Source organism: Grammomys surdaster, unplaced genomic scaffold (genome assembly GCF_004785775.1).
Source record: "Grammomys surdaster isolate TR1022 unplaced genomic scaffold, NIH_TR_1.0 190, whole genome shotgun sequence".
Classification (NCBI taxonomy): domain Eukaryota; kingdom Metazoa; phylum Chordata; class Mammalia; order Rodentia; family Muridae; genus Grammomys; species Grammomys surdaster.
In genome coordinates this window covers 3,222,244-3,232,353 of record NW_021604635.1, presented here as the reverse complement: position 1 = coordinate 3,232,353, position 10,110 = coordinate 3,222,244, and the positions used below count along the sequence as shown (strand labels likewise).

The window sequence follows — 10,110 nt, the reverse complement described above, 5'->3', positions numbered from 1 at the left end:
CTCTCTCTCTCTCTCTCTCTCTCTCTCTCTCTCTCTCTCTCTCTCTCTGTTGGATGTCCCACCTTCTAATCCTGCCTCAGTTCATTCGTCATAGGCTCTTTTATTAACAGGTGATGCTTCCATACAGCATGGAAGAGATCCTCTCTACGTCTTCTACCACAAGGTTTTCATTTCTTTCTTTTTAAAATTTGTTTTCTTGTATTTGTCTTTTCATTGGAGTACGCTCTCAATTTGTATCCCAGACTAGTCTGGAACTCATGCATTTCAGGGTGTCCTTAAACTTAATACTAGTCCTCCTGCCTCAGATTCCCAAGTGCTGGAATTATAACCACTATACCTGGCTTTTCATTTCTTTAACTCATGGCATTGGCTGTTCTCTTCATGTAGCATGTGCATCTTCATTGGCACTCTTGGAATTCACTTAAGTAAAAGGATTTGTGTGTGTGTGCCTGTGTGTGTAAGGGAATGTGTGTGTGTGTGTAAGGGAAATGTGTGTGTGTGAAAGGGAAATGTGTGTGTGTGAAAGGGAAATTGTGTGTGTGTGAAAGGGAAATTGTGTGTGTGTGAGTGAAAGGGAAGTGTGTGTGTGTGTGTGTAAGGGAAATGCGTGTGTGTGGGGATGTGGTGTGTGTGATGCTAAGGATCAAGCCCACTTAATTGAAAGGAACACCCCACCCCAGGAAGCTCTGTCTGGTAAATAATTTGAAGTAATTATAGTAAACTAAGAGAATTAGGCTTGTGACAATTACATTAACTAGTATCAGGTAAAATATTTTTTATTCCTATTATGATATTAGGTATTTACTTCTGTAGGTGTTACATAAATGAAATATCAGTTTAAGGTTCCCTGTGGTTGTAGTGGGACATCCCAAGGCTTTACTGGGGCAGATTTGCCCCTCCCACACAGCTCCTTCCTCGGGTTGCCAGGGTAGAACACACTGCGGTCAACGGCCTCTGCTGACGCTATTTTGCCCTTCATTTTCGATGAAGGCACCTGTACCTCAAAGCCAGTGCTCATCCTGCTTCACCACTGTAAGGGCAGAAAAGCAACATAGTACTGTGCTTGTTTTTAATTTCACAGTTCAATTACATGTAAACAAATCTGTAATGAGGGCAAGTTGATTATTCTAAAATGGTTATAACTCATCATTATTGATTGATTGTAGAATTTAAAAAATACCCCAGAGGCAAATTTCTGTGATAGTGTCTTAGTTTAGGGTTTCTATTGCTGCAATGAAGCACCATGACCAAAGCAGCTTGGGAGGAAAGGGTTTACTTGGCTTATGCTTCCACATCATTCATTGTTCCTCACTGAAGGAAGTCAGGACAGGAACTCAAGCAGGTCCGGAACCTGGAGGCAGGAGCTGATGCAGAGGCCATGGAAGAGTGCTGCTTACTGGCTTGTTTTCATGGCTTGCTCAACCTGCTTTCTTATAGAACCCAGGCCTACCAACCCAGGGATGGACCCGCCCACAGTGTGCTGGCCCTCCCTCATCAATCACTAATTAATAAAATTCCCCACAGTCTTGCCTACAGGTGGGTGTTATGGAGGCATTTTCTTAATTGAGGTTTCCTCTTCTCTGATGACTTTGTCTTGTGTCAACTTGACATGCAACTATTTAGCACAGTGAGTTGTTTGTTTTTTTTGTGGATATTTGTGAACTATAGCATGATATGTATCAGACACAATTAATCTGAAAAGTCAGAGGCCGTGCTATTTCTGACCATGAAAGGTCTCCAGTTATAACAAACAATACAATAAGTGCTTGAGTTTTAATTTGTAAAAACAAAATGCTAATATTTAACCTACCTCAAACTTACTAAATGGTTTTATGCTGATGAATTCTTCATGTTTAATGTCCTTTCTCCTATGCCACAATTTAGGGCATGAAAACTGGCCAAAGTCTACACTTAACCTGGTTTATGCTAGGTAGCTCGGTGTAGTTAGGAGACAGTGTCCCAACTCTAACTCAGCGTGAGCAGCCGCAGTCCCTTGTGTGCCTTTCCCCTAGTCTCTGCTGCACCTTGTAAAGAGATCAAAGAAGTACCAGAGACAAACACTAATTGGCAAGTTGTTTCAATGGAGGTAGACCTGCAGGTTTTATTCTAGAAACCACTCATGGTTGCAGTAGCCATTAAACTACGTTTATATGGTGGTGTTTATCAAATACATGGTAGTTTAAAGAAAATGTTTCATTCCTTCAACTATCATGTCCTCAAATCTGTGACCATTTGAGGACACACGGCCTGCTTTAAAAGTACCACCAGTGGACACTTTTTTCCTTGTTAGAGATGTCTATAGCATTGGCAGTTAGTGGTACGGTTTGTCAAGTAGCCCTTTCAACATTTTACTTGTGAAATAAAAAAAAAAAATAACTACTTCAAAAAATAAAACATGCTTTGGTTTCTCTTCTTAGTTTTTCTTTCTTTCTTTTAAATGGAAACAGGGTCTTGCTAATGTAGCATAGGCTATAGATTCCAGCCTGGCTTCAAACTTCCAATCTTCATGCCTCAGCCTCTGGAGTGCTGGGACAAATATGGCAGACTGTCACCATACCTAGCCTCGATATTTTATTTAATGGATTATTATTAATCCATTGACCATCCAGTATTCTCTGTCAGCTTCCAAGAAAAGATATCTCTATAAGCAAATGCCATGTATAATTAATGTTCCTTTCTTTAATAACAATTGTCCTACTTTGCTTGTCTGTTGCTGTGATAAAATACTGACCAGGAGAAAGTTTGGGAAGGAGAGGGTTTATTTGGGTTTTGGGTTATATAGCATCATCGAGGAAGCTGGGAGGGAGCTGGAGACAGAAACGGAAGTAGAGACCGTGGAGGTACACTGCTCACTGGCTTGAACCCAGGCTCATATTCAGCTACATCTGTTACACAGCTGAGTCCCGCCTGAGTAAGAATGGCACTGCCCACGGTGGACTGGGCATCCCACATCAACAACGATCAAGAAGATGTCCCAGAGAATGCAGCATTCCTCCTTTCCAGCTGTGTGAAGGTGAACAGCAGGACTAGCCTTCACAACGTTCTAATGAAGGATTTGATGCTCACTCTTTCTGAGTATTGCTCTTACCTACTCAGCATCCATCTCTATGATTTGCACAAAGTACAACTGCTTTTAATCAATGGGGCCAATCATTTGCAAAGATGGACGAGAACATGTCTCCCCTCCCCACCCACTTCACTGTGCTTGCCCCTTCTTCCCACAGTGGCTAGAGTCTATTGCCTTTTCTGGGATCTGAGCTGGCTTGGTGATTTATTTTGACTGATAGGATGCAGTGAAAATTTGACATCGAGACTAGGTTTGACTTGAAAGGTGTAGCTCCCAATACTGCTGTCTTCAAAGCCAGCCGGCATGTGCAAGATCTGCCCATCCTGCTGGGAGGCCTGCTAAGGAATAATCTTAGATGGAGATCTACAGATGAAAGAATGCTGTGAACCTGGAAGTGATAACAGAGGGATGGGGAGATGTGGGGGGGGGGTTGTGGGAAAGTGCCCCAAACAGGTTGTACTTGACTGTATGGTAAAAAGAACCGAGGGATGAGATGTGGGCATGTTTCCATGGTGATTTTGGTTGGCCTTTGAGATTTTTTGACTTGCCTGGGTTGGGTATTTAGCAAGGTTGAAGCTGCCGGTATTGGCTGATATAGTGACTGGCAGAGTAACGGTCATAATTGCCTTGGATAGTTGCTACCTCCGGCTGTCTTTAACAGGACCTCCTGTCTAAGCAGCAGCTCCTGAGCAACCTGTCTTGCAAAAGCCCTGTTGGCGACGGTTGCCTTGCGCAATGTTACGGGCTAAATCCTGCTTCTCTGGCACTACAGAATGTGGCCTTGTTTATAAATACCACTGTTACAGATGTATTACCTTAAGTGAAGTCATAAGGGAACATGCTTGGCTCTAATCCAAGATGGCTGACAGCTCTAAGAAAAGGAGGAACTTGGACACACACAGAGGCATACAGAGCAGTCCATGAGACGGTGAAATCAGACCAGGCGATGCAGAAGCTAAGATTGTTGAGCCTAGAGAGGAGGAGGAACAGTTTCTCCTTTAGGGAGAGACATGGACTTTGAGTTGTAATGATGAAGTGACAAACTTCAGGGTTTAAGTCACTGGGTCTGTTGCTCTTTGCTAAGACAGCCTAGAAAGCTCACTCCGTGCACAGTCCCTTCCCTTCAGTGTCTCCCTGCAGATCTGGGTGGATCAGTCTAGGGATAGACTTGGACTCTGGACAAGGATGCTGCCAGAAGATATTACCCCTTAATGCAGTTAAAATTAAAATTCTCATTGCTTCAAGAAGTTGTGCGAAAGGCAACTTATTGGATCTTGGAAGCCTAAGGACAGGAAATAATATTTGATACCAGAACCTCTTCAAGACCTTTGAAATTATACCAGACAAGATTGTTTCCTCCACTATCTTTGAGACTCTCCTATAAAAAAAATGTTTTCAATTATTCCAGAGTTTACTAGACATTATCACTTACTTGTTTTGCTCAAGAAACATGATTTAACCAACTATATTAAACCTGGCACTTGTTAATCCCGATACCCTCATTTGCATGATTTGGGGTACGGCAATTGTTACAAGCTGGTATTAGAATCTTAAAAGTGGCATATCTTACCCAGAAATCCTTAGTACTTTATAATAACAATAATATTATCTGCATTGTGCAGTCATAATGGAAATTACATTTGCAAAATAGTTCATGGTAATGGGACCTTCTGAAATGCAAGAAAAAGGCCATGCATAACGGGAGAGAAAAAATGTGTTTGATTCACTGCATTTTGATTGTCTGTATTCTCAGGCTGGGAGGCAGGAAAGAGCTCGTGGGCAACTCTATACCGCACACCCAAAGGCTGAGTGACAAAGACCAGCCTGGACGGTTCTCATCAGTGGGGACTTTCGGGCTCAAGGTGGGGTGTTGTCTTACTTGGTATACTGTCTGTTCTTTAGAGGAGATTTTCATCAAGTGAGTGAAAGGTGGATTTCTAAAGCAAGCATGTGTTTGCTATAATCAGCCTTATTTGGTTCTCTTCTGGTTGCTTATAACTTCTTATTGATAGTGTACTTAAAATATATCAGGGGCATGGAGAGATTTCTCAGCAGTTAAGAGCATATGTTAAGACCAGTTAAGAGGACCTAGGTTTGGTTTCTAGCACCCATGTAGCAATTCACAACCATCTGTAACTCCAGTTCCAGGGGTTCTAATACCCTCTTCTGACCTCTATGGGTCACCAAGCGTATACACACATGTAGGCAAAACACCCAGGAACATATACATACAACTCTAAGAAGCACCTGGGCCATGTATGACCTACTCCTTTGTATCTTTACCAGTAGAGTTTTTAGGTCAATATTAAGTTAATGGACTTCATCTGCCTCCCCACTCACCACCCTCGATGTCCTTGCTTGTTTATTTGTTTGTTTGTTCTCCTCATGGTTGCCAAGCAATCTACTCTATTGTGCTTCCCTGTCTTTTTCACATTTTCTTTTATTTATCTTATCCATCATATCCAAGCTTGCAGAAAACCATGGTGGAAACGAGTCTGTAGGGGACCTGTGGAATTCTTGGCTATGCGATACGACACATGTTGCTCTTTGAATTTTGAGTGTATTCTGACCAATGAGGACATTTTGTGAAACTTTGATTAAGCATTTCTTTTGACAGCTTAATTACCCTTAACCCAGAAGGATTCTGTCTAAAACTGACGAGATTAAACAAAGTTATAGGAATGCTGGAGAACTGAGATGCAACAAGCCAAGTGGTGAGCTCGCTCCCTCGGGACCCATTCGTAGAATGAGTTTAGTCCATACTCCTGTAGAACCTGTCTTTGCTGAGTTATCTCCATGCAGAAGAATGCTGGTTTTCACCTTTTCCATTTGTTTTGAAACCAGTGCCAGTTTACAGACGCTGACTTTCCTAAGGCCTCTTGGTTTTCATTTCCAGGAAGTTCAAGCAAGAGTGCTAAGCCATGTGCTGCAGGTCTCAGAGTGTTAGGCAAGCCCTTGTAGCAGTTGTATCTCTGTACCTCCTCCATGCACCTCCGAAATCCCTCACAGAGGGCCTCCAAGGTCGGGGCTCTCATATTCCAACACCATCTGGAAAACTTACCCGACAGCACTGACAAAAGAGAGTGGGCAGATTGGTGTCCATCCATGTTTGTAAACCAGCAAAGATGATTTTCCACCATGTATCTGCAGAGCCAGATCCTAGTGACTCTGGCCAGCAGCTTCCTGGGGCTGCAGTGCTCGGGACTCCTGGCTTTGTGACTTTGAATGTTTCCCTCCATCCCAGAATTCACTGTGTCTTGTGCTGTCAGACTCGCTTTGTGTGGTGAAATCATCCACTTTGAAAAGTACTCTGGAAATTCAATGATACTGGTTTAAGCACCTCACTGACCCACACTTACTCCAAAACTTCTTGGAACACTGAGTCCTGCTTTCCTTTTGTGGTTTCCTGGAAAGATAATATTCTTAAGTGGTCAGGAGCACGTGGGGGGCTGGAGAGATGGCTCGGTCGGTAAAGAGCCTGCTTTACAAGCATGAGACCTGCGTTTAGATGCCCAGCACCCATATAAATGCTGGGCACGGTGGCATCTGTAACCCCAGTGCTGGGTGACAGGTGTCTGGGGCAGAGAGAGGGCAGCTCCTGAGCTCATTGGCCAGCCAGTCCAGCTCCAAACATGAACTCTAGGTTCAACAAAAGACCCCACCTTGCAAAGTAATAAGTTGGAGAGAAAAATAGGTAGAGAGACACCTGATGTTGACCTCTGGTTTCCACACATACGTGTATATACATGCATATGCATGTGTGTGTGTACAAACACACACACACACAACCACAGAATATGATACACAGGCTGTTCATATTTCACCACTGCCTGTCCAGCTGTAGGACTGGAGCGGGTTACTCACGAAGTCTGTTTCCGTAAATGGTAACTAAGGTTACTGTCTTAGAGTTCTGTTATTGTAGAGAGAGACCATGACCATAGCAACTCTAATAAAATATGTCATTTAACTGGAGCTAGCTCACAGTTTCAGAGGTTTAGTCCATTGTTATCATGGCAGGGCGCATGGCAGCATGCAGGCCAAAGAGATGCTGGAGAGGTAGCTGAGAGTTCTACTTCAAGATCTGCAGGCAGAAGGGAGAGACACTGGGCCTGGCTTGGCCTTTTGAACCCTCAAAGCCTACCCCCGTGACACACTTCCTCCAACAAGGCCACATCCACTACAAGCCACACCCACTCCAACACCTCCTAATGTGTCTCAAGTAGTGCCACTCCCTGATGCCCAAGCATTCAAGTATATGAGCATTGCATTCCAATCACCACAGTCACCAACAGAATTACGCTTTCATTAGTGCTGATATGTAATTACATGGACATTGCAAAAGGAAGTTCTTAGCTTGGGGTCTTGCACATATTAGTAACTTGGTGACTTTTTTTCTTTTATGGTGCTGATCATTGAGACTAGGAGCCCCATGCCTGTCAGCTAGGAAAGTGCTCTGCCACCAAGCCACGCCCACTCGGCTTCCATTTCTTTCAGGACGTATTTCAGTCCCTATTATTCTAATAGATTTTGTGCAAATCCAGCAGAAAGGAGCTGACTCTCGTAACCTGATTAACTGGAAAGATAATCTCTCCCATCCTATCTTCTTCCTTTATTCCATCTTACTTAGGAAGTAAACCAAATCAAATCAACAGATGTTTCATGGTTTGTTGTCTGTTTTGTTTTGTTTTAGAATGTTATCTTGGGATATAATTAAAAGAAATCATAGAATAATAATTCCAAAACTCAGAAACTCCACATCTCTTTCTTAGGCTTCAAACCCTAGTGAAAGCTGGGCGGTGGTGGCACACGCCTTTAATCCCAGCACTTGGGAGGCAGAGGCAGGCGGATTTCTGAGTTCGAGGCCAGCCTGGTCTACAGAGTGAGTTCCAGGACAGCCAGAACTACACAGAGAAACCCTGTCTCAAAAAACCAAAAACCAAAAAACAAAACAAAACAAAAACAAAAAACAAACAAAAAAAACTCCTAGTGAAGCCTCTAGAGGATGATGCTTGTGAGAATGACCAGGCAGGCAGGGACCTCTGTCATTCCCTCTGTGTGACTGCCATTCTACCAGGACTTGGCTGGGCTCCTTGCAGTGACACACAGGTTATGGGGAAAGCTTGTTGGGCATTGGGCTCTATGACAAATGTACACTGGTTTTTCCTCCTTTGACATCTACTGACACTGGGCAGAAAGCCAGAGAGTCCACTGTGATGCTCAGCTGGCATCTCCTTGCCTGTAGTCATTAACAGTATGAAAGAGGGTTGGAAATCTATGTCATAAATGGCTACTTGGTTATTTGAGCCAACACACACACACACACACACACATACACACACACACACACACACACATCTAAAGCTTAAAAGCTAGCAACAACATATAAGAGAAAACAAGCAATAGTGTCTTTTTGAATCTCGATTAGAAAAGTGGGGAGAGGGATGGAGTGATGACTCAGAGGTTCAGAGCACTGACTGCTCTTTCAGAATTCCCGAGGTCAACTCCCAGTAACCACATGGTGGCTCACAACCGTCTATAGTGAGATCCGGTGCCCTTCCCTTATGTGTCTGAAGACAGCTACAGTGTACTTACATACATAAAATAAAATAAATAAATCTTGAGAGAGAGAGAGAGAGAGAGAGAGAGAGAGAAAGAGAGAGAGAGGGAGGGAGAGAAAGAGAGAAGTGGGGAGAGTCTTAAAGGAATTGAGGGAGGGGAAAGAATATGATCAAAACATATTGTATAAAAATATTTGATAACATTTTAAAATTGGCTACTTGGAAATGATTTCCAACTCTAAAAATTAAATATCCTGTTGCCATTAGAAGTAGACATGATTGATAATATGGTATAATACAATACAACACGATACAATACAACACAATACAATATGATACAACACGATGCAATACATACAACACATACAACACGATACAATATGATACAACACGATACAATACATACAACACGATACAATACATACAACACGATACAATACATACAACGCGATACAATACATACAACGTGATACAATACATACAACGCGATACAATACATACAACACGATACAATACATACAACACAATACAATATGATACAACACGATACAATATGATACAACACGATACAATACATACAACACGATACAATACATACAACGCGATACAATGCATACAACGTGATACAATGCATACAACGCGATACAATACATACAACGCGATACAATACATACAACACGATACAATACATACAACGCGATACAATGCATACAACGCGATACAATACATACAACACGATACAATACATACAACACGATACAATATGATACAATATGACATGGAGGTGATACAGTGAGTGATCAAGTCTCATTTTATCGCTTTGTTACAGATTGATGTTCTCAAGGCAGATCTGGAAAGTGCAGAATGGAAAGTTCTAGAAAACCTTATTCTGGAGGATGTCCTTGAGCAGATCGGCCAGCTCATCTTCGAGATTCATCTCCACTGGCCTGGTTTTGAGGTCAGCGGCAGCGAGAGCAGCGTGGTGCGGTTTTGGTACAGCCTCCTGAAGGAGTTGGAGCGGAAGGACTTCAGACTTTTTCACACCTATAAAGACTTATCGAAACCTCAGCTTTTCCTGAAGAAGGACCTTTTCAATGCTAGCAGCTGTTATACCTTGAGTTGGGTGAACACAAGATGGAGGTGAGACGAAGCCTCAGGCTCAACACAAAGAAACGTTTGCACATGGATGCGTCTGTGCTTCCAGTCCCCACTGGCTTGTCGCTTGCTTGAGGCAGGGCTTGTGCTACTGTCTCTGCAGTACATGACGAAGCCTTGAGCTTGGCAATTGACAGCGACATGGATGAACCTTTACTTGCCCAGACTGAGACCTTTGCCTTCTTTGCCTTTGACAGAGCGGGAGTGTGTCCCTTCACTGTCCTGTGGACGTAGAAAAACCCTGCACATGCCAGCGTGTAGTTTTCTTAAAATTCATTATGTATCTATAGCTCATGAATTTACATTAAAATGAAATTTTATTATTGCATA

At 42.8% G+C, this 10,110-nt stretch overlaps 1 protein-coding gene across 1 annotated transcript in view; it reads left to right on the top strand.

Annotated features, from left to right (window-relative positions):
* The window catches only part of Mettl24 (methyltransferase like 24), a 108,995-nt gene extending 98,885 nt beyond the window's left edge, over nucleotides 1–10,110 (top strand). The window contains exon 5 of the mRNA XM_028769078.1: nucleotides 9,455–10,110. Within this exon, the coding sequence (XP_028624911.1) occupies nucleotides 9,455–9,769 (315 nt within the window). The 3' untranslated portion in view covers nucleotides 9,770–10,110. The remainder of the gene's footprint in view (nucleotides 1–9,454) is intronic.